Source organism: Molossus molossus, unplaced genomic scaffold, assembly GCF_014108415.1.
Source record: "Molossus molossus isolate mMolMol1 unplaced genomic scaffold, mMolMol1.p scaffold_m16_p_19, whole genome shotgun sequence".
In the NCBI taxonomy this organism is placed as follows: Eukaryota; Metazoa; Chordata; class Mammalia; order Chiroptera; family Molossidae; genus Molossus; species Molossus molossus.
In genome coordinates, this window is record NW_023425354.1 from 27111093 (window position 1) to 27135225 (window position 24133).

Consider the following 24133-nt stretch of genomic DNA (forward strand, 5'->3'; position numbering starts at 1 on the left):
GAGTGAAGGACTGGGGGGCTCATGGTGTCCAGGTCGGGGGTCCTCCAGAGTTTTTGAATCAATTAAAGCAAATAATGCTCTCTGTTTTCTACCAGGCCCAGACGAGTGATTGGCCGAGTTTGGTCTCGTGACCACGAATTCCCTGCAATTTCGCCGGAGTCCTGGGTTTAATAGAGAGAGTCCCCATACGCTTGTATTTATCAGCAATATACAATTATAAAGGCCCAAAATTTAAAAAAAAAAAAAAAAGAGAGAGAGAGACAGCGAAATCTCCCCCTCCCAAAATCGCTCCATCACATAAACCTGGGGGGGGCAGGAGGAGGGGGTCCCTTCCGATCCTCCCTCCTGACGCCCCCCCCCCAGCAGGCCCCCTCCCCCACCATTGAAAGCCATGAATTTTGAATTTGAGAGGGAGATTGGGTTTATAAACAGCCAGCCATCGCTCGCCGAGTGTCTGACTTCCTTCCCCGCTGTCTTGGAGACATTTCAAACTTCATCAATCAAGGAGTCGACAATAATTCCTCCTCCTCCTCCTTTCGAGCAAACCTTCCCCAGCCTCCAGCCCGGCGCCTCCACCCTTCAGAGACCCGGGAGCCAAAAGCGAGCCGAAGATGGGCCCGCTCTGCCGCCGCCGCCGCTCCCCGCCGCCCCCTTGGCCCCCGAGTTCCCCTGGATGAAAGAGAAGAAATCCGCCAAGAAACCCAGCCAATCTGCCACGTCTCCTACGGCCGCCTCCTCTGTCCCGGCCTCCGGGGTCGGCTCGCCTAAAGGTCAGTAAAAGGGGTAGGGGTGGGGTGAGGGGCAGCTAGAAGGGGGGCGGGGGGGAAGGTGTCGAGCCTGTTGGGGGTTTCTTGCCCCGTTTATTCTAGTGAGGAGGCAGCAGAGTAGACCGCTGGGGTTCAGGCCTGGCCGCTGCTAGATTTTTTCCCCCTTCAGCAGATTTTGGAAGCTGGTTGGGGAAGAGCTTTTTCTCTGCTAGGAGAGGAAAATTCGATTGTCCTTTATCTGTTTGGAGGAATGAATGTGTGTTGTTGCTGAGGTTGAATCTGGGGGCAGGAAAAGATTCGGTCCCATTTCCCCCAGCTCTTACACAAGAAGGGGAACCTAAGAGCTAGGGAGGAAAGGAGGTGAGGAACAATCTTTATACACCCTCTTCCAGGGTGGAGTCTGAATTAAGTGGTCCACTCGGAGGACTTGGGTGAGGTTCTGAGGGCTAAGGGGAGCCACTTCCTAACCCCTTCGTGGCCCGTGGGCGGCTCCCCTGAATGCTTTGCCCTGACCTGGGCCCGCTGTGCGGGCGAGAGGGACGGGAAAGAAGGGAAAAGCGTGAGAGCGAGCCGCTTTGGTGGGCGGGAAGGAAGGGACATTGCTGATACTGTTTTTGGCGGATGGAGTAGTCTTTATTTAAGCTGAACTGAGGTTGGGAGGAGGATGCGGCTCCTCTGATGCCCAGTCTGCTTTCCCAGCAGATGGCCTGGGGCTGGCGGAGGCGGCCGGCGGCGGGGCGCGCAGGCTGCGCACGGCTTACACCAACACGCAGCTGCTGGAGCTAGAAAAGGAATTCCACTTTAACAAGTACCTGTGCCGGCCGCGCCGCGTGGAGATCGCGGCCTTGCTGGACCTCACCGAGAGGCAGGTCAAAGTCTGGTTCCAGAACCGGCGCATGAAGCACAAGCGGCAGACACAGCACCGAGAGCCGCCCGACGGGGAGCCAGCCTGTCCCGGCGCCCTAGAGGACACCGGCGAGCCCGCCCCGGAGCCCGTGGCCAGCTCCGGCCGTCCCTCTGCCTCGCGGGCGCTGCGGGAAGCCTGCTCTCAACCGCCCGAGGTCGCGCCAGGCCCCCTGGGCGCTCCGGACGCCCCGTCTTTGGCCTCTCGCCGAGAGGGCGCGGGGACGCCAAGTACCGGCTGCGCCCTGCGCGGGGCTGGCGGGCTGGGGCCAGAGCTGTTGCCCGAAGATGCGTTCCCTAAGCGACAGGATTCGCCTTTTCTGCCTGACCTCAACTTCTTCGCGGCCGACTCCTGTCTCCAGCTGTCTGGAGCCTTCTCTCCCAGCCTGCAGAGCTCTCTCGACAGCCCCGTTCCCTTTTCTGAGGAAGAGCTAGACTTCTTTACCAGCACGCTCTGTGCCATCGACTTGCAGTTCCCCTAACTATCTCCTCCTCCCGGCCTTTCCGACACCCCCAGGACCTTCCCAGGGCCCCTCAACCCCTAAGTGGTTTAGACTTCTTTATGTGTTTGGCTAAAATTCAGGTATTAATATTGTATTAGCATTTAATCCACTTCCTTTCTTCTCTAAATTATTGGGCACTCGGGCGTCTTTTTTAAATCACAGGAAAATTCCGGTTGGTAGACACCTTCCAACAAAATCTCAGGAATAATTAAACTGGGAGGGGGGGCGGTTCTTTAAAAGAACTCGAGGAACCTATTTTCCTCTTTTTTTAAAGTTTTAGACCGTAGATTATTTATTAAAACTCTTTAATAATAGGAAAAAGGGGAAAGTATTTATTGTACATTATTTTCATAGATTAAATAAATGTCTTTATTATACGAAAACGAGTTTTTGTGTTGGGACGCAGCCCCTTTCCTCGAAGTCCCTGGGCAGGTCTGACTCCCTCGATTCCCACCCGGGGTTTGTCTGGCTCTGGGCCGGCCAAGTCCGTGTGGTACAAAAATGGCCCACCTGGCCGCCGCTTCTCCTCCCGCAGCTCCAAGAAGACTGTAGTTTGCTGGGAGCTGGGTCACCCCGCCACCGCCTCACAGATGGCCTTTGGCCCTTCGCGGGTGTTCCCGGGCCTCTGCTTAGACATAAAGGGGGGCGGGTGCAGGGAGTGGGTGTGCTGCCCCCAGAAGAGGTGCAAGGAGAGGAGGTCTCCAACACAGGCTTCGGAGTAGTGGCAGGGGAGGCGCAGAGATTGAGCTGACTTGGAAGGGGTCCTGGGGTTTCCCCGGCTTCTCTTACAGTGCCCCACACCGGGTGGATGGGCTTTTCCCAGTGCGCAGGAAGCTTTGGCCTGGCGAAGGCGTGGAGTGGGGGTCGGGGCTTTTCTCAGGAAGCAGGGCCCGGTCCCCAGGAGGGTACTGGGCCTCCAAGTGGGAAAGACAGGAGGCCGGTGAACGGTGCAGGGGGGCGGGTGAGCGGTGCAGGGGGCCGGTGAGCGGTACAGGAGGCCGGCTGAGCGGTGCAGGGGGCCGGGTGAGCGGTGCGGGGGCCGGGTGAGCGGTGCAGGGGGCCGGTGAGCGGTACAGGAGGCCGGCTGAGCGGTGCAAGGGGCCGGCTGAGCGGTGCGGGGGCCGGGTGAGCGGTGCAGGGGGCCGGGTGAGCGGTGCAGGGGGCCGGTGAGCGGTACAGGGGGCCGGCTGAGCGGTGCAGGGGGCCGGCTGAGCGGTGCGGGGGCCGGCTGAGCGGTGCAGGGGGCCGGCTGAGCGGTGCAGGGGGCCGGTGAGCGGTGCAGGGGGCCGGTGAGCGGTGCAGGGGGCCGGTGAGCGGTACAGGAGGCCGGGTGAGCGGTGCAGGGGGCCGGGTGAGCGGTGCAGGAGGCCGGGTGAGCGGTGCAGGGGGCCGGTGAGCGGTACAGGAGGCCGGGTGAGCGGTGCAGGGGGCCGGGTGAGCGGTGCAGGGGGCCGGTGAGCGGTACAGGGGGCCGGGTGAGCGGTGCAGGGGGCCGGTGAGCGGTGCAGGGGGCCGGTGAGCGGTGCAGGGGGCCGGACTCCAACGCTCTTCCATCCCGCAGTCGCTCCAGGGCTTCTGGGGTTGGAGAGCATCCAAGGAGCGGGAGTGGAGCAGCCCAGAGAGCCCGGGCGGCGTCAGCAGGCGCTCGGCCTGCAGGGAGGGAAGGAAGAGCGAGGAGTGCGGGAGGGAGACGGGAAGCAAGGATGAGGCTCAAAATGGCGCTGGGGCCGGGCGTCTGCGAGGCGAGGGAAGAGCTGGCCGCCGCCATGACGGCCGCGTCGGGACGCGCGGGGCCCCGCCGGGGACCGTCTTCGTACCCTCTGTCTCCTTTTTGGATAGTTCAGACGCCAGTGAAGAAAGGGAGCCAGGGAGCCTCCTTTTGGTTTCAGCTTTATTTTATAAAACGAGCCCAATGGATGCTGAGGCCGCGAGCTGGACCGAGAGGCCGCGTGGGCGGGGAGGGGAGGGGACGCGGCGGGTCTGCAGGCCCCCGTCGGCCCGGCGACTCGGCTTGTGATTCTTAGCTCTGGGGTTGAAGCCTGGCCAGAGCTCTCTCCAAATGCAGACCTACCTGTCTTTGCCAACGACTTCATTTGCCATCTCAACACTATCTCCTATCCCCCCACCGCACCGGCGGGGCGACTTGCAAACCCGGTAAGCGGGAAGCAAGGATCGATCTGTCCCATTGCCTTCTGGTTTCTTCCGCGGAAGGTGGAGATTTAAAGGGCCCTAGAAAGCAATCCATCCTCCTTAGGCTTATTTAATATTTCTCGGGCTCAGAAATAGACACTGCAGAGCTACCTCCCTGGCAGATGTGGCCAGTCTCTAAAAGCAGTTCATTTCCTGGGCCTCCCAGACCTTCCCCTGCACCAACAGGACCGGGACTTGGAGTACCAGGCACTAACAGGCAACAACTGTCAGGAAAAGCCATGAGCCAACTTAGGTCGTGACATATAGGACTAGACAAGCCCTGGATATTGTTTTTAACTGGACCCTCAGTGTGGGAAGTACACACATCTTATTCAGCTGAAATTTAATCCCTTAAACTGTCTCAATATAGAATTCATCTCCTGCATTAAATAATATTATGTCATGTTAAATTGCACTTATTTCTTTCATAAATAAATTAATATAGAACAATTAGATGTGTTATTATAATAATATCGTGTATCTTATTAGTTTATTTTTCTTCATAAAATATATAGGTATGAAATAAATTTAATATATTAAAGTAATGATACACAGCTTATTGGCTCGTGTGTTTATTTTCCTCATAAATAAGTGAATATACAATATATTAAAACCACACTATACATCTCATTGGGCTATGTGTTTATTTCCCTATAAACTGTGCCCATAGGCAGTGTTTAACATCTTAAAAATCACAGCACATAGCCATTTCCACACTAACAAAATGAAACAGACATTTCAGTTGGGGCCTTGATTTCTATGGACAGCCAAACTGGATAATTTGGTCTAATTAAAAATGCTCTTTCAGCTATAACAGGCTGTTACAAAGATCAAGAATACCAGAAGGATCTTGCTAATTGCTCACCTTCCAGCTTTCTTTGGTCAAAAGGAGAGCACCCTTCATCAATGCCAAAAATTCAGGATCTGCTCTGCTGGAGAGAATTCACATCTTGGGATCAGGGTTTGGTCTGCAATACTCAGGGGCCTCTGAGGCTCTGGTTCTCTAAGATCCTTACTGCTCTGTGGCCCAGTAGCATCAGCACTACCTGTGAGGTAGTTTGAAATGCAGAATCTTAGGTCTCACTTCAAACGGAATCAAAATCTCAATTTAGCAGATCCCCAAGTAATTTATATGCACATTAAAGTTTGAGAAGTACTGTTAAATCATAGTGCCACCTTGCCCCCTGCCTTCTTCCCATGTTTAAGAATTTTTGATCCACTTTATCTGGCTATTGCCTTCCAAGCCTCCCCAACCCAAACCAGTGACCCAAAGGGCAGGGATCTCAGCTTTTATCTGAGGCTGCATGAATCCTGATTCCTACCTACCTAAGTGAGTAGGGAGCCAGGAGGGTCCAACCAAAGGCTCAATCTACGTGTCTAGTTCTAGGTACTTTGTGAATCCTGGGGGTGAGAAGCAATCAATCCAAGGGAATCGAGAGCTTCAGCATTTCTCTTGCTTGATTATTAGAGAGTAGTTGGAACTCTTTTTATAGGCAACACACAACCCTTTCTTACACTCACAAAACTCACCATTTCTGATGTCAACACAGCAGAACAAAGAGGCAATGCATTTCCACAATGCATTGACTCCTGCTTTCAATCTCCCCACCCAATTTCAAATTCAAAGGAATGCCTGACAATTTGGGATTCATAAAGAATTGGGACTCAGGATGCCTGTGTTCCAAATGAGCTCTTTTTCCTTGTTTCATCTCTGGGGTCATCCTCTTTAGCCTGAGTTTTCCTGGTTGGCTACGGAGGTGGAAGGAGAAGAGGAAGGGTTCCCAGATAAAGCAGCAGACTTCCCCCTCCCCCAGTGATGGCAGGTTAGAGGGCAGTGGCAGTGCCATTCGGCTGCACTCCCTTATCCCATCCTGATCAGGACCAGATGTGAGTGGTCTGTAGCACAGACTGGATATAAATTGATTGTGGTTAGAATGGGAAGATTTCAGTGGCATTCCGAAAGCTGCTGGTCAGTCTGCCTAGCTTTTGGTGAGTCATTTGAATGACTCATTAATAGTACACTGAAAGCAAAGGGCCATTAGATTGAGGAATTATTTGCAAGCACAATAACCCTGAGTCATTAAAAAAATGTAACTTATGCCTGGGCAAGGCCCTTCTTTCTAGACCTCAGTTTCTCCATCTGTAAAATAAATGGAAGAACTAAATGCCTCTAATGTCCTGTACATCGATATGTGCCCAAAATATATTCATTAGTCTTTACAAACAATGTATTAAATATTTATTGTGGCTGGTGCAGTGTGCTTTTAAATGGAGGTGGTGACAATTGCCCACCTCCCAAGTATCTGGTAGAGCCAGTTAAACAAATTTTAATTTGTACCTTTACACCAAAATTGTGCCCATAGTCATTATTCTTATTTATTTATTTATTTATTTATTTATTTATTTATTTATTTATGTACATGCCCCTAGCGGGAACCGAACCTGGGACTCTGGTCCACAGGCTGATGCTCCAACAGCTGAGCCAAACTGGCCAGGGCCCATAGTCATTATTTAAATGAGTAAGGAAAGAAATCTTTTCAACAAGCATGTAATTGGATGCAGAGCTGTGTGCCAGATGCCAGGTAGTCAATAAATATGAACATTAAGAAGTGTCCTAGACATGTTTTCCTCTGGCTTTCATGCTCTGCCACCTTCCCCAACATTTGGTTATGTTTACCCTTGTTTGAAAAAGAGTAGGATATTTTATACAAAAACAGGCAGGCACCAAACTTCTTTTCTGACATGGTGTATTAGACTTTAAAAGTCCCTTTTAGTCAGGTTTTATCTGGCTGCTGGAGCATCAGAGCATATAAATTCTGGGTCTCCCTAAATAGCCCTGCTGAATTGCCCTGCCCACCTTTCCCCCAAGTCTCTGATAAGCACTCAATGGCCCCATGGTACATCTTCCTAAAATGTGCTCTAGTCAAATACATTACTTCAGTTTGCAGAAAGCAGACCCCCATGTCACCCTCTTTACCTGCTGTGGTTGGTATGGCCCCAATCCTCCAATGACCTCTCCAGCCCAGCTCTGCTCTTCTGTCTGGTCCCACACCCCCCATCCTCTCTCCACACTCAGTGGTGAGGCAGATATTTAGTGCCTGAAGGGCATCTAACAAACTACTGCCTCCTCTAAGGAGAGAGTCAGCAGTGAAAGAACCCTCCCAAAACCTTCTCTAACCATCACAGAAAAAATCAGTCTGGACAGTCACTCAGATACAAATTCAGCTTGATCAGTACTTGATAACGTTTCCAAAGCGATATTTTGGCCACAATGGATAAATCCATTTCAGTAGAAAAGTATTTCAATTCTTCATGTCACTCCAACCTTTCCTTTTAGAAAGCTCCCAACTCTCTGACTTACATTTCACTCCAGATGAAAGTTTACATCCTGCTGATCTATCTAGGTTCTAGAAGTGAGGTCCAGCCCCACCCCCACCCCCCAGACAGTTTCTAAGCGAAATCTCTCAAGGGAAGAGAGACAATGAATATCCTCTCTAGAAAATATTTTCCAAACATTTGGAAGATCAGGAAGTTCTTCCTAATGTCCAACCTCAAACCTCTCTGCTGCAAATTTAATTTGGGTTCTTAATAGATTATATAACATTAGATTTCAGTTTTCATTAAACTCTTTAGCTTAGAAGAAAATCCTTTGCCTAAACAGAGCCAACTGTGAAATTTGCATATGATAAAGTACATGTTGTATAATATATGATGATAATGTTACATGAAAATATGACACATATGCTATTTTCCTATCACATATTTCCATATTATAATGTTAGTTATATTAAAAAACAAAAGACTGACATACTAGTTCAGAATGTACATGTAATGCTAATATCAATAGTTTATAGAGTTCTCTATGGTTTATATATTCTTGGAACCTGAAACCCAGGTATGTGCCTTTGACATGAATCGAACCAAGACCATTCTGTCTGAGGGCAGACACTCTAACTACTGAGCCAAATTGACCAGGGCCCTGAATATACTTTTAATTCTTAAATTCCAACATTTTATCTTGAGCTTGGCCTCCAAGATCTGGTCTGAGGAGAGCAGGCAGAGAGACACTGAAATACCTAAGGAAAGAACTGTTCAGATTGCTCCTGCCAACCCCCAGCTAAAGCCGCTTTCTCCACAGAAAAGGCCAGAATCAGGCGTAAATTTCTAAGGCTTCCGTCTTCTGATTGGAATAGTTCCCCTGCATGCATTCTCAGTGTGATAAGGACTAGCATCTCTCAAACATAATTTCACTTCTAAACATTCCTATGTTCTCCTATAGTTCACATCTAAGTGGATTATATAAATGAGGAAATCTGCTTTATTTCACTTTGGTGTTGTGACCATCCAGATCTTCTCTGGTGAAGTTCATTTGGTCAACCAGAAAATCCTATAGCCCATAGGTGATTCCAGATGTGGATTCCTTGTCCTTGTTTGTTTTGTTTTGCACTCAGCTGTGGGATTAGCAAGGAATCCAGGCTCCGTAGACTTTCTTGTCAGGTCAGAGGACTGGTGAAGCTTCTTTCAAGAGGAAGAAACTTGGGAACCTAGGGAGCCAAGTTGCTTTTTCTCCCAGTTCTTTCTGCTGGGGCTGGGAGAGCCAGCAGGAATTTTGAAGAAAGTTTAAATCTTTTTGCTACACAGGAAAGGGAAGCAAGACTCAGGGATGAAGTGGAGATTATAGTGACTTTGGAGAGCTGAGGCTAAAGCAATCACTGACAGTGTAACTTGAGGCACTTTTGCCCCACCCCCTTTTCTTCTTGTCATTAATAATGGACTACAGTACCGGTGATTTCAGCTCTTACTCAGGAGACTGCATTTCCCTAACTCCCACACAGATTTCTGCTGTTTTATTAAACTGATTTGGAATTTACTTCCTCCTTAAGACCTCAAATTGTTCCCATAATTAAGAGGGCAAGAAATGAAGTGAGTAGGTTCTCTCTGGATTGGGGGAAAGGTGGAAAGTGAAGTCTTAGGTCTCTCAGAGGAAGGGCAGCCAGGCCTAGCTCAGATTTGGGGTTTGAAGAGAAATCTTAGTTCTCTATACCCTCCTTCTCCAAAGGCTACTATGGAAAACATCATAAAGTGAGAGGGAAAAGCGGGGAGCATCTACAAACCCAAAAAAGGGAAATACAAAGAAATATGCTTGCTCTTACCTCAACACCATTTTCTCTTCCATCTCTCTGCCAGCCACCCCTGCCTCCCAACTCAGTTCTCCTTCCCTTTGTCTCCTTCATCCCTTTGGCAGTGAACATTCTCACCCTCCCCTATTATATCTCTCTTAAAGAGGTTACCATCTGGTCTCCCTCCCCCTAACTTGTCCTGGTCCTAAGTTGGGTCTGAAGTAACATGTGAGGAGGCAAAGGGGCAGGGGTCCTGTGAAATGCTTTGAGCTCTTTCTTGGTTGGGGGTTAAGTAAGGCTCACAGTTATTAAGAGAAGAGAAAGGCAGAGTGATTCTGGGAATAAAGATGGGAAGTAGAAGAGGCAACTGTAGAGGAAAGGCAAAATGAGGGGAGGGGTGGGAAACAGAAAGATGGAGAGACACAGAGACTGAGAGACAAGTTTGGGGTTCCTTGCAGAGGGATGAGTACTCCACCCTGCCCTTTATGTGGGTGGGGAAACCTGAGAAGTTTTAAGATTTCTGTCTGGACCTGTCCCACCTGCTTCTCTTCCTCTCCAGAGCTTTATTGTTTACAAAGATCCCTCCCTGAACTCTTGCCCTCCTGGACTTGCCCTAGCCCCGGCCCCAGGCCTGCTGGCCAGGCAGACACCCTGACAGGTTACAAATGAGTGTGGGTGTTGGATTGCACCAAGCTCTTGTCTTCAGAGTCTGGAGGAGGAGAATCAATGGGCTTTACCTAAGAGCTTCTCTTCCAGTCCCAGCCCAGTCTGAAGAGAGTGGAGGCACTTCTTGTACTCCTCTCCTCCCCCAAAAGACACAGTAGAGCAGAAGAGGGTGAGATTCCACTCCTGAGCCTCAAGACCTCCACACTGAATCTCCCATTCTCTGAGTAAACTCCTTTGATCTAGTCTAAAAAATTCATTGAAAATTTGAGTATTTGTTAAGACGTAGTTGGTATTGAATTTATGGATTTGAGGCTTGGGATTCTTTTGAGTAATTGGGGGTGGGGAATGGAGGGTGGTGAAGGAGAAAGGGTTAGGAGAGAACTAAAGAATGCAGGATGCACACTAATTTTAAACACTTCAAGAAAAAAAAAATCCCTCCCCTTCACCTGTAAACCTAGCTCGGTGCTCATGGCTCTCTGGAGAGATACAGGGAGTTATCTGAGTCTGAGTGAGTGAGCCAGCTACAGCTATGGATGGCTAGAGAGAGGATAAATACATCTAGAGAGATGAGTTGATGGATAGGTAGGGAACAAATATAAATATGGAGAGAGATGGACGAACGGAGAGATGGATTGAGACAGAGGGAATATAAAGAGAGGCTGAGGGAGAGAAATGGATGTGTGAATGAGGAGAGAGTGTTTATGTGGAGAGATGGAGAGAGAAATGGGGGCATTTCTCATCCTCCCTCCACATTTCTGTCCTGCCTTTCTCCCTGAAATGCCAGTTTCCCACCCTTAACTTAATGAATTCGTCCTTTAGATTCTAGACACCGCCTCACACCCTTAGGTGTGTTTGCACCCTCTCCCTTCACAGTCATCCATTTGGCCCAGGATAACATACCTCACCCAGCTGTCCTAGCCCATCACCCCAAGACAAATTGGGAGAAAGAAACTGGGAGTGGGCGTTCTGGGCAAAGTAAGGAGGCTGGATTCCCTACCTCTCTATCTACAGCCTTGGGGGGAAGGCTCCTTTGGGGTGTGGGAAGAGTGAGGGGCAGCTGGGTTGAATTTGTCCAAATCTAATAACCCAGGAGCCTATTGAAGGCCTTGGGGGTTGGGAAGGGAGGAAAGTCTTCAATATTCCTCTAACTTTACCCCCCTTTCCCTCTGGTCCCTTCTTTCCAAAAGTCTTTGAAGAAAGATGTTTTTGACGCTTCCACGTCGCTCTCAGATGGATGGGCTGCGGGTGATTGAAGTGTCTTTGTCATGCTAATGATTGGGGGGTGATGGATGGGCGCTGGGGCTGCCAAACTCTGGCCCACTGCGCCCATTGGCCTGGGAGAGATCACATGCGCCCCTCCACCCCCACTTCCTACCCCCGTCCTGGGGGAGCGCTGGCCCAGCGAGCTGGCTCAGGCCATGGATGCAAGCCTCAGCGCTGTGATATACTGCCGAAAGGTTGTAGGGCAAGAGGGTGTCTCCCCCAAACGGGCCGACCCTCCTACGGCCTCCACGCATGGACTATAATAGGATGAACTCCTTCTTAGAGTACCCACTCTGTAACCGGGGACCCGGCGCCTACAGCGCCCACAGCGCCCCTGCTTCCTTCCCCCCCAGCTCGGCTCCCGCTGTTGACAGCTATGCAAGCGAGACCCGCTATGGTGGGGGGCTGCCCAGCCCCGAACTTCAGCAGAATTCAGGCTATCCCATCCAGCAGTCGCCTTCGGCGCTGGGGTTGCCCTTCCCCAGCTCAGCGACCTCGGGGTACGCCCCGGCAACTTGCAGCGCCAGCTATGGGCCTTCTCAGTACTACCCTCTGGGCCAGCCAGAAGGAGATGGAGGTTATTTTCATCCTTCGAGCTATGGGGCCCAGATAGGGGGCTTGTCCGACAGCTATGGAACCGGTGGAGTTGGCCCGGGGCCATACCCTACGCCACAGCCCCCTTACGGGACCGAGCAGACAGCGAGCTTTGCACCGGCCTTTGCTGATCTCCTCTCCGAGGACAAGGAATCGCCCTGCCCGTCAGAACCCAGCACCCCTTCTGCCCGGACCTTCGACTGGATGAAGGTTAAGAGGAACCCACCCAAGACAGGTAGGGCTCAGGCATGGCCACCCTATCTCCAGGGTCCCAAAGTGGCTCCTGCACTGAGGTGCCCTTGAGCTCGGGCCGGGTTCCTTTCTCCGAGACCTCTGGTGGAGCCAGGTAAGAGCACTCCACCTGTCTCAGGCCAGGTGGGGTCCTCCACCCAGTGAGTGCCGGTGTACCCTTCAGAGTGCGTCTCCACCCCACTCTGCACTCCTGACCGGTGTGCCTAGCACAGGCCCAGGCCCAGGGGTGGCGTGGGGAATGGAAGTGTGGGAGAGGTTGCTCCAGATTTGGAGAACACCTTGAGGGTGGGGTGTGCCTGGTGATCCAAGAGAACTTGGAGAGCATAAGTTGGATAGAATGGTGCATGGGGTGCAGAGCGGCCCGGGAGGAGGGGCGGGGAAGGAGAAAGGTGAGAGAGCTGACGTGCCCTTTTCTGCCCCTCCCCCAGCAAAGGTGTCGGAGCTGGGCCTGGGCGCGTCCGGCGGCCTCCGTACCAACTTCACTACGCGGCAGCTGACCGAGCTGGAGAAGGAGTTCCACTTCAACAAGTACCTGAGCCGGGCCCGGAGGGTGGAGATCGCCGCCACCCTGGAGCTCAACGAGACGCAGGTCAAGATTTGGTTCCAGAACCGGCGCATGAAGCAGAAGAAGCGCGAGCGGGAGGGAGGCCGGTTGCCCCCACTCCCTCCAGGCTGTCCCAAGGATGCGACGGGAGACGCCTCGGACCAGTCGACCTGCACCTCCCCCGAGGCCTCGCCCAGCTCCATCACCTCCTGAACTCAACTTCCTAACTGACGGGGCTCCCCAGCGCTGCCGTCCAGCCCTCTCCTCCGCTCTCCCTAACTCGGCCTGGGCTTTACTGATGGGAGATTTTCATCACCGCAGGCCGAGGGGGCGCCAGTTTGGAGCTGCCTTGGGAGGCAATGGGGGAAACACTTTTCTCTGGTATGGGCGGGGTGCTGGTGGCGGGGATCCTATGGGACGAGAGGCGTGGGAGACGCATAACCAGCCAAATATGGAGGGGAGGGCTTCCTTTCGCCGCCTTTGATCTAGGGATCAGCACTGGGGTGAGGTGGGAGCAAGCTGCACCCTCCTAAAATCCGCTTGCCCTTACAACTTCAGTTTGTTCAGTTCAGTGCCTTCGAGCTGCGAGGACTGTCCGCATGCACTCACTCCTATCCAAACTACCCTCTAGGCCTGGGACAGAGCCGGCCTTGACGTTTCTTGTGTGGGAGGTGTTTGGGTGCAGGCATGTCACAAATGCTTAATCTCTCCAGTCACCACAGACCTTACAATAGCACCAGCTGCCTTGAGACAGACCAAAAAGCACCCCCCCATCCAACCTTATTGACCCCCTCCCACACATTTGTATTGCACTAATGCAGCCTCCAGAGGTTGTTTTCTGAGACCTGACTCCTTCCACCAGCGATCTCATGTCTAAGCCACCAAAGTGTTTTGGAACTTGGTACTTTGGAGACTTATGGAATGTGCGAGGCCTGCCCCCAGCAAGCCTCTACCAGGAAGGTGCAGGCACACCCCCACTAGATCCCCCCTATTTATTGCCTCCTGGAAAACCCAGGACCCTCATTCCCATCTCCACCTCTGACCTCTCCCCCTCAACTCTCTGGGGGAGAACAGGGAGGCCCAGGTGCCCCGAGAGCTCCTAGCAGCAGCAAGCATTTCTCTGAACCTTGGAGACAGTGGAGGCACCACCCGAGTTTCTGGAAACCTGAGCCCCAAGCAAGCTGGGTTCTCTCTGTACCTCCAACTACCTCATTTCAATAAAGTCTGTTTTTCCTTCTTCCCGCCTGCTTCTGCTCTTCCACCTCAGGGTAGAGGAGGCTTTATACTCCAAGAATCCCGGGGAGAGGGGAAGACAGAGTTGGCCAAGGCCAACTGGGCTGAAAAGAACTGGGTGGATCTGAAGCACAGCCGGACCCCAGGAGGAAGCAAGACAGAGATGGAGGGAAAAGGTGGTGGGGAAACAGTTGGGAGAACATCCTGAGAGGAAGTCTGGAAAGTAGAGCTCTGTTTGGAGAAAACAGAAAAGGGTATAAAAGGAGTAGGAAGTGTGGGGGAAGACATGGGGCAACTCTGCTCCACCCCCCCGCCCAGCGCAAGGCCTGGCACAGAGTGGGCACCTAGTAAATATTTGCAGAAGGAATAAAGTGGGGGGGGGGGCTGTGTAATGTCCTCCTCCCCACCACTTCTTGCTGAGAGAAAGTCAGAGGATGGATGGCCCCCAACCCAGCTCCCTTCCACCCAGTGTGACAAAATGTGGGGACATTGGAAGACAGAGTGGTTAGGACACTCAGTCACAGCCTGCCCACCTCCAGTGTCAACCACATAACTCAGTGTCCTCCTCCCACGGCTGAAGGTGAACTCCCGGGTCTCTGGTGCTGGACCACAGGAAGGAGGCTATGGCAAAAGGGGCCAGTGGGGATGGGAGTGGGTGCAGGAAAAGTGAAAGGTGGCCCCCAGGGGGACAAGTTGGAGGACTAAGGGTCTGGGGGTAGGTCGAGGAGGCCTAGGTAGATCTGGATCTCCAGCTGAACTTTTTACCTCGAGAGCCTTTGGGCTTTCCAAACAAGCCAACAGAGCACCCGCAGGGGCAGCTATTGTCCTTGGGGCCAGACCAACCGACAGACCTTTGGGGGGGGCGGGGCTCAGGAAGCTCCTCCATCGCTCACTGCTCCCTCAGTGCCATCGAGATGACACAGGCCTGAGGGCTCCGGGAGCCCGCTTTATTGATTCCAGTTACCCAGGGAGCCCAAATGCCCCCGAGCCAGGACAGCTGGTGGGGGGGGGGCAGTGGAACCAAGGGAGACTTATAACCACCCCATCTATTTAATGTTTGACCTTTCAAAGGAAGAGAAGCACGAAGAGGACTAAGAGTGTGTGTAAGAAACACTGAGCATTTGCTTCCTAATGAAATTGGTGCCATTATAGGAGAGGCTATGTTATCAATAATTGCAGACCAGCTGGAGGTGAAAAGAAGTGTGTTGCAAGAGGAAGTAGCTTTACCAGAGGCTCCTGTCTTGTCCTCTGTCTTAAAAAAAAAAAAAAAAAAATCTATTAACTGCTTTTCTGTATTTAATTGAAATTGCCATCAAGTTTGGTTTCCCCAAAGGGGTCACCTTGACAGAGGGGACAGAGCAAGTTAGTGTCTGTGGAAACAAAACTCCCCTTCCTTGGAGCCCTTCAATGTGAGCTAGTAGAGACTTCTGGTTGGGCTAATTATGGATCCTACAACTTTGGATCAGTGGGCAGGAAAGCAGGGAGGAACCGTGGTTAGAGCAGAACCTCAAGGACGGTGGATCTGGGACTGACAGGAGGGTGGCATGATGGAAGGCCCAGGAGGAAAGGGGAAGGCTGGCCATTTGATTTTGGCTCATAGCAAAAGAAACCATCAGATTCCCCCAGGGACTGGTGAGGGGCAAATCCATTCTCTGTTAATGCAGGGGTGGGCTCAAAATAATCCACAATGATTATGAGCCCCACACCCCACCTCCTTAGATGCAGAGCTCTTGACTCCATTCTCACTTTGCTCTCTCCTAAAATCCCACTTTGAGGAGAAACATCTGTAACAAAAATAAAGTAATTAATTTTAAAAAAGAAAAAAGAAACAAAAAATAAAATCCCACTTTGTATCTGAGGCCCCAGACTGGTCTACACAGGAGACATCTATTTGGAGAAGGAAATGATCACTGTGTATTTCTCTGTCATGAACGACAAAGGAGAAGATGGTTAAACAAATACACAAAAAACAAAAACACATTTTTCTGCAATTGGATCAAGTTTATGGTCTTTGTGAAACTTTCCAGTCAGAGACTCTTCCATGCCTTTCAGATTGGTGGGTTTTTCACCAATTGAAGGAATGAAGGGAATTATATTTACTAGGGGATCTGAAAGTGCATTTTCTGCAAAATTTGAAACCCCTCCCTCTACTCTTACTAGATTTCAAAACAAAACAAAAAACAAAACCTCCTGTTTTGAAAGTAAAAATTGTAAGAGAGATTTTCCCCCCTCCGATTCTTCATGGGAGGGAGAATCCTTAGGGCTGGTTGAAAGTTTGTCAAGGTTTCTGAGCTTCTCCTGGCCCTCCCCCATGGTCTGAATGGGGCACAGTCAAGACTGCACTCCACCCAACTCTCTGCACCATCTGTTTCTCAGCTCCAAGTGTGAACTTTTCCTTTCATTTGCCTGTTTCTTCAGCGTTTGTTCTCTCAATGTGAGGCCCTTTGATCTTCTGGACAAGAAAAAGAGAATTTAAAAACCCCTGATGTTCTCCTTACTTTTAATGTGGGTTTCTTTGTTATGAATATTCTTCGCACCAATACCACTGGGCTGCTGGAAGGGATTTGGTGGGATGGGGAGTGGAAGAGGGTGCAGATGGAAAGGCTGGGGCCATCTCAGGATGACTGAGATGAGGAACATCCATGTGAGCCTGAGAGGAAGGCTGAGGAGTTGGGGAGGTGTCCAGGATACCTGCGTTCAAATCCTTCTAGCACTGCCTCTCAGAGCCTTGTGCCCTTGGACAGGTTGCCTAATTCCCTGTGCCTAGTTCACTATCTGCAAAATGGAGATCATAACTCTACTTATTTCATAAGGCTGATGTTGGGCTTAAATAACTTACTATATGTAAAAGGCTCGGAGCAGTCCCTAATAAATAAATGTGAGCTATAATAATAGATATCGTTACTAAAAGGGACATGTCCTCTCCCCTTTCTATGGTCCCTAATCTATTCCAGAGATCATCTTGACCCTTAGAGATGTGCACACACTCTCACTTCTCACACTCATATCTTGTTTAACCCTGATAGGTAAATGGTACTAGAGACAGGTTATGGGACTAAGGACAGGTAAAAGGGATTCCTTCCTAGCAGCTGAGAACACCTTGAGTGAGTCTAGTTGAGACCCCTTCCTTCCCTTCCAGTGTCAGCCTACTCACTTGTAGAAGAGGAGAGTTATCCTGAGCCTCCCATACTCCTTCTCTCCCTTCTCTATTGGGGGGATGGATAAGAAGTCTTGAAGTCAGAGGCTTTGAGGCCCTGATTTAGAGTGTTGGAGGGCAAGGGTTCTGAAGTATAACTTAGTTATCATTGTGGTCCCCCTCTTATTAGCTGGATGAGCTTATGCCTGTTATTCAATTTCCCTGTGCTTGCATTTCCTCAGATGTAAAATGGAAGATGTTGAAGAATAAATGGGATATATGAGAAACACTTAGAATACTGTCTGGCAGTGGTCAGTAGAGATTTTCTGTTTTATATATTCACACAAGACATTTTTTTCTACTACTTTCCCACACTGAGTTGTTTTTGGCATGATGGAAGCAGATATCCTTCAGCCTTGGTCCTCCTGCACTGCACCCACAGACCCACCTGGTACCATAACCATGAAATTTGCTGCTAGGGGATAAAATAATTATGAACAATAGGGTTCAGGGTAGTCCCATAGAATACTGGTTTACAGTAAGTAGAGTATCATAATGAGACGTGTTCTTGGCAGGACAGTCTTATTGCCTAACTAACTCTGGGAGCACATTCTCATACAATGTATGAGATTGGCACCCCCTGCAGTTGTGCCAAATTTTTTTCTAATGGTTTAGTTCTGGCTCTAAGGACTTCCTTGCATGACACCCCCCCCCCCTTTTAAATGTTCTTATTAATTTTTTTTTTAGAGAGAGACTCCTGCTTCCTGCCCCCCACCAGGGATCGAGCCCACAAACTGCTTGTGCCCCAGGCATGTGTCCTGACTGGGAATTGAACCTGGACCTCACTCAATGGGACGGCGCTCAATCCACTGAGCCAGCCGGCTGGCCGCATGACCTTCAACCACAGTATTCCAGATGCTTCAGCCTTTGCTTTATATAATCAGAGTGAATCCTGGGTAGGACAGGAGTTGGAGATGCAAAAATATTTAATGTCCATTTCTGGGAGAATAGAGAGGCTCAAACAGCTGTAGATTTCAGCTCAAAAATGGACCTTCTGGTCCTTGTCCACTGTTGTTCTCTCCATCAGAAAATATATAGATCAGGTACTTCAGAGGAGAAAGAACTTTATAGGAGGTTGGGATACCAGAGTTTCCTCTACCAAGGGCCTCTTGTGTGTCCTCTCTGGGCCTGCTTTCCCAGTTTTTGTTGTTTTTTTTTTTTGTTGTTTTTTTTTTGGTACGTGCCCCTAGCAGGAACCTAACCTGGGACTCTCTGGTCCGCAGGCCGAAGCTCCAACCACTGAGCCAAACCAGCCAGGACCTGCTTTCCCAGTTTTTAATACAAGTTGGATTGTAACACTGCAGCTTGACTCATCCTTTCCTCTGAGGATGTGAAATTTGGTCTGGAATAGGAGAGTGATGTACATGGGATGGGGATGGGGGGCATCCTGTTGCACAGAGTCTACTGTAGTTAGAGCTAATTAAAATCACTCTCACCCTCACCCTCACCCTACTTTCATTGCATTTCCTTCAAGCTCTCAAGATCCCTGGCCTGGGTCCAGATGATTCTAAGCTCTGCAGTTCTTTCTGCCTAGAGGGGAACCTAGGAGGGGGGAGTCCCACAAAACATGTACCCTCTGCTTCTCTGAGGCCTGAAGCTCCCTTCAGTTTACTCTGGCCTGACAGCTCCATTTCAACCCCCACATTGGAGATGAGGCTGCTCAATATTTATTCAGCCAGAGAGTTTTGCCCAGAAGCCTTGCCTCCTCCCCAGCCTGTTCCTGCTGGCTTAGCTCTGTCACCCTCACCCCCTTTCCTTCCTGGTTCATGGAGAGTTCAGCCCTGCAATAGCTTGTAAGCCCCCCACCCCCACCGGAGGATTGCTGAGGCCAGTGCTTCGGGGGAAGGGTCTTGGTCATGGGGTCATGCCCTGGTCTCTCCACTCTTGCCAGACCAGCAGCCTGGGCTTCCCAGAGGAGAGAAGACTCAGAAAATGATTGTCTGTTTAGGGAAGGGGTGCATGGAAATTGGTTAAAATGGTATTGTTGGTTTGGGGAGGTAATTCAGGACTGTGAAGGGCCATGTATCTATCTGCCTGTTATTAGTATTATAGATCATGTTTAATGGTAGAGAAAGCTGGTAAACTTGTAATAGTTTGGACTCTTTCCAAAGACACCGAAAGAGTTAACACAGTAAATAAGTGACACACATGTTTCCAGCAACCATATATGAAAATAATCTCTCGCCTCCTAACATTCTAGAATGGAAGGTTCATGAAGGCTGAGATTTTTGTCTGTTGTGTTCATTGCTTCATTTCTAATGCCTGAATAATGCCTGGCACATAGTAGATGCTTAGTAAATGTTTGTTGGGGCAAAATTCTGTTTAAAAGTCAGGCATCCCGAAAATGGTGTTCTGAAATGATGACAGTTTCAAATGTTTGAATAGTCCAAGAGTATAACCATAGTCAGTGTATTAATATGAAGTTAATGAACGTGGGGTTAGAGATGGGAGGCATTTTTGTTTCTCCTACCTTCCCTTTGTTCTTTAAAACACGGTTCCTACAGTTTTTGTTTGCGCTTCCTTTAACAAGTATAAATTCAAGAAAAGACTCAACTTTGGAAATGTATAGGATTTGAAGGCCCAGCTGGATGTTTGGATTGGCAGAAATGTTGGTAGAAAGGGGACAGAGAAGCCATCATTCTGCAGGGAGATTTAGGCGAGGTGCTCCTGTCACAGACAAGCCTTCCTTTCTCCTCGAGCCTCCAGCTCTCCTTTGATCTTTTAAAAAAAATGTTTGGGGTGTCTTCCGCTTCTATGCCAATAAAGTGAATTCATGCAGGGCAGTGTATGGGTTAGTTTGTGTCTAAAATGGGACAGTGAGAAGCATTACTTTCTATTTTGTTTTTTGTTTGTTTGTTTTTGTTTTTACAACTTTGAATTTTATTTAGTTTCAATCTGTTTTTATTTTTAGGAAAACAGATTTGCTTCATTAGTTCCTTTTATAACTGATAGTTTTTTTCCCTCCAATTTTTATTAATTTATTTTTGTTACAGATGTTTCTCCTTTTTTCCCCCTAGACCCCCTCCTCCCCATCTCACCCCCATCCCCCTAGGATTGTTGTCTATGTCCATTGGCTATGCATACATGCATGTAAGTTCTTTGGTTCATCTCAATGTTAATAGAACTCAAGGGCAAGGAAGGCCACCCCTTGGTAGATCACCCACTCTGGCCTGGCCAGTTACCATCAGTAGAAATTGTTGGGAATTGATGACATCCTGTTGCTTATTCCTACTAACACAGATTTACGCTCATGGATCCTGATCACAGAAACAGAAGCCTAACTTAAGTCAGGAAAAGGGAAAGTCACCTGTCCGGCCTCCCCTACACTTCATCCTGAGGTTAGAGTTCTGGATCAGCACCCCCACCCTAGGAAGAACAAAGTTGGTGGAGGAAATTCCTCAGCAGCAACCCAAAGGAAAGCAAAAGTTCGAGGGTCCTGGGTGTGGCTCTAACAATTTTGGCCATAGTTCTTTGATTCCCCAGTTCTGTCCAGCCCGCAGCCTCTGCTAGGCACTGGTTTTTTGCCAGATGGGGAGTCTGAAGAGGTGAAATCTGGACAACCAGCTATTCAGGGGGAAAACCTTTGAGATACATGTAAGGAAATACAGGCTGGCAGCTGGTGGGAAGAGCTATTCCACATTCTTCTCCAGCCCTGAACTTCCTCCCGCCCCCACTGTATCCCCCACCTCCTGTTCCTCCACTATCTGTCCTTTTCTGGAACTCAATTTTTAACTCCCACCTTTGAGGCTCAGCAGGAGAGACCCTGCCCAAGGAGCTGAGGCTAGAAAGTGTGAAGGCAGGAAGCCAATGTCTTCCCTAAAGGATGGGTGGGGTGGGGTGTGGTAAATCCTGAATCCAGCATGGGGTCTCCATTCAGCAATTCAAATTCAGTAATTTGGGTGCATTGGAAATGGGGACTTGCCTGTTGAAAGGGTCTGCTTGCCTGCAGGCTCCCACCTACAGTGCAAACATTTCAAAACCCATTGAAATCCACACCTTGACACATTCCCGCAGACATGCAGGCCTCCTTCACACAATTACAGACCTATCTGAAAACAGTCATTGTTACTTGTGACCCCAACCAAAAACAGTTTTGCAGACATGGCTGCCACAGCCAGAGAAATCAAGCTAGGTTACCTGCTGGAAAGTTTCTCCTTCTCTTCTACTCTTTGGAATTTATATTTTGGCTGTAAGTGGCGCAAAACAAAACTTCTGAGCAGTGTGAGTGAAAAACAGAAGAGTTCTCCGCATAGACATAAAAAGTAAGAGGGTCTTTTGCTTAAAATCACTCAATCTAATTTATCTCTACAGAATCCCCAGAATGGAAACGAAAATGAAAAGAGTTGAGAAATGACAGCTCTCTATGTTCGGTTGTGTGCGGGCTAAGCACTCACACAGAAAACAAAAATTAAGACAAAGCAAAACAAACAAACAAAAAATTCCAAACATAACTAGCTATTCTACAATTTCTTTACAGAATAGCAAAATGCCCTGGCCGGTTTGGCTCAGCAGTTAGAGCAGCGGCCTGCGGTCCAGAGAGACCCGGGTTCGGTTCCCGTTAAGGGCACGTACCTCGGTTGCAGTTTGTCCCCGGCCCTGATTGGGTTGTGTGGGTGGCAACCACTCAATGTGTCCCTTTCACATGATGTTTCTCTCTCTCCCTCCCACTCTATTTGAACAAAAAAATGGGAAAGAAAAAAAATGTCCTTGGGTGAGGATTAAAAAAAAAAAAAAGATCTAGAATGCTGATTTTCCTGGTTTTTATTTGGGCGTTTGGATTGAGTGGAGTATGCTTTACCAGGATCCTCCTACCTGAGTAGGAAAAAGAAAAGAGCTTGTATATATCCTTAGATTTTAGTAATGAGGAACAACGGGACAGATACAAAATTTAAAAAAAAAAAAAAAGCATCCAGTTGATGTCTAATACCAATCTTAACTTTGGGTTCTTCCACATCCTAACCTATTTAGAAAAAAATTAAACTTCCAAATGTGCATTACATGTGACTACCAAAAATAGTTTGTCTTCCTAAATCCTCCCTTTCACTAGAAAAAAAAAAAAAAAAACTTTAAAAAAATTCCTCTTTTTGAATAAGAGGGTTCATCTACAATAAATATACTGTAGTTCTTTCTTCTGTCTATTCCTTCTAAGTGAAAGGGATATAGGAGACTGGAAAAAATTCAAAGCAAAATTTGCTTTACTCTTTCTCTTCTTCCACCTCCCTTGTACATAAATCTTATGGAGGGGTGGGGGAGCAGGATCATAGGATTGAATTTGATTTAATCAGTACATAAACCTCTTACTCTTATGTCTTCTGCATTGGCCAGGTGTTGAGATGCTCCTAATGTCAGATTCCTCCTTTGGAAAACAAAAAAGGACCTGATCCACCCTCCCCCAAATCTTTTGAGTTTAGTTTTCAATTTTATTTTTGCTGACAAGTGTAAATGTTTGCTCAGTTACTGAGACATAGCTCAGATTCTTCTCTCAGGCCAGGCGAAGCCTGGAAGAGCACTCTCCCATCCTCTCCTTTCAACTGAGTTAGGGATCAAGATGCAGACAATTTTCCTGCAGTCGCATAGGGTCTCACTCATCACCCCTAGAGCCCCTTCCTGCTTCAGCCTGGAACTAGGAGTGGTTTCCTGAGTTACAGAGTCTACTCTCCAGAGGGTTCTGAAGACCTTAATTGGGAGAGGAGAGAGAAAAGCTCACAGATACTTGACAGATCTGAATAGTAGGTATTTCTATACTAGAAGTACCTGGAGAGAAAGGACTCTCCCCTTCACACACACACACACACACACACACACACCCCACAACCCTGCAAGCTTAAAGGAATTTTCATTAAGGGGTGGGGAGAACAGAGGAGGAGTTAAGTTATTCTGCTTCCAGCAACAGGGAAGGGTGCTTTTCTCCCGGCTTTTGACAAATGTGTAAATTCCTGCCAAATAATGAGATACCAATCCAGCTTTCAGATCAACATTGCCTTTGGGTATTTTGATGACCATCTAGCTGCTTCTTAACTAATAGAGCTGAAGAATCTGCATTTCTGAACTGTCTTCTGTTCCTTTCTTCCTTTCCCCATGCATGCCCTGAACATGGACCCAAAGCCTTTATTTCTCCTTCTAGTAAATGAATTTCCCAAGACATATCAGTGCTGAAGCTGACTGTTGCTGGGAATTTCTTGCCTTTTTCAATCTCACTAATTGCTCACCAGAGGGACTTAGAGGACAAGAGTGGAGCAAATCAAAGCAAAAGAACAATTAAAAGCTTGGAGATGGAAATAATATAAAGACCTTGTCCTTTATACCCTCACCCAATCTTTACTACAACATCTTGGGCTCAGACACCTCTGGTGATAGATAAATATTAGGAAGATTCCTCCAATGTTGTACTTCTCTAAGTGAAAGAAAATACTCCTCCAAATATTTGAAGACAGTTGTCCTATGTTATCTAGGTCTTCTGTTCTCTAGAGTAATATACATTCCAATTCCTTAATTTATTTCTCTTGAGACCTAATTTCCAGATCTTTCCATATTCTGTCTTCCTTTCTTAGTTACTATTTTCCATAATATGAAGTGTCTACAACTAACCAGAAAATATAAAGTGTGATTGGATCAGTTCAAAGTAGAGTGTGAGTGACCTTGATCTGGGCACTATATTTCTGTTGATACAGGCAGGATAGCATGGTCGGGGGCAGGCTGCTGTCTGGTGAGAAAGGAATCCTTTCTCTCTTGCAAATTGTATCCATCTACTTGACCTTTAGGGTTGTATCAGTCACTGATACCATAATTCATGCAAATCCCAAACTCAGGGAGAGAGCTACCAGATTGGCGGCTATTTGTGGGGAGCAAACATTTGCTGAGCAGTTTGTGTAATTTGTGAGAAGGGGAAGGAGAATTAGAGT

The 24133-nt window shown here is 48.8% G+C and overlaps 2 protein-coding genes across 2 annotated transcripts; both read left to right on the plus strand.

Annotated features, from left to right (window-relative positions):
- Positions 1 to 391: 391 nt before the first annotated feature.
- On the plus strand, positions 392 to 2152 carry HOXB2 (homeobox B2). Its single transcript, XM_036268799.1, has 2 exons — positions 392 to 770; positions 1470 to 2152. Exons 1-2 carry the CDS (start codon positions 392 to 394, stop codon positions 2150 to 2152), a joined length of 1062 nt encoding a protein of 353 aa, XP_036124692.1.
- Positions 2153 to 11660: 9508 nt separating this feature from the next.
- HOXB1 (homeobox B1) lies at positions 11661 to 13106 on the plus strand. The gene is made up of 2 exons (XM_036269115.1): positions 11661 to 12241; positions 12687 to 13106. Exons 1-2 carry the CDS (start codon positions 11665 to 11667, stop codon positions 13013 to 13015), a joined length of 906 nt encoding a protein of 301 aa, XP_036125008.1. The 5' UTR covers positions 11661 to 11664; the 3' UTR covers positions 13016 to 13106.
- The last annotated feature ends 11027 nt before the right edge of the window (positions 13107 to 24133 follow it).

What these genes read in the sequence shown, in the direction of transcription:
- HOXB2 (XM_036268799.1), top strand. Translation starts at nt 392, where the DNA reads ATGAATTTTGAATTTGAGAGGGAGATTGGGTTTATAAACAGCCAGCCA. An exon ending in CGGGGTCGGCTCGCCTAAAG is followed by an intron (nt 771 to 1,469) that starts GTCAGTAAAAGG and finishes CTTTCCCAGCAG; the next exon opens with ATGGCCTGGGGCTGGCGGAG.
- HOXB1 (XM_036269115.1), top strand. Translation starts at nt 11,665, where the DNA reads ATGGACTATAATAGGATGAACTCCTTCTTAGAGTACCCACTCTGTAAC. An exon ending in GAGGAACCCACCCAAGACAG is followed by an intron (nt 12,242 to 12,686) that starts GTAGGGCTCAGG and finishes CCCCTCCCCCAG; the next exon opens with CAAAGGTGTCGGAGCTGGGC.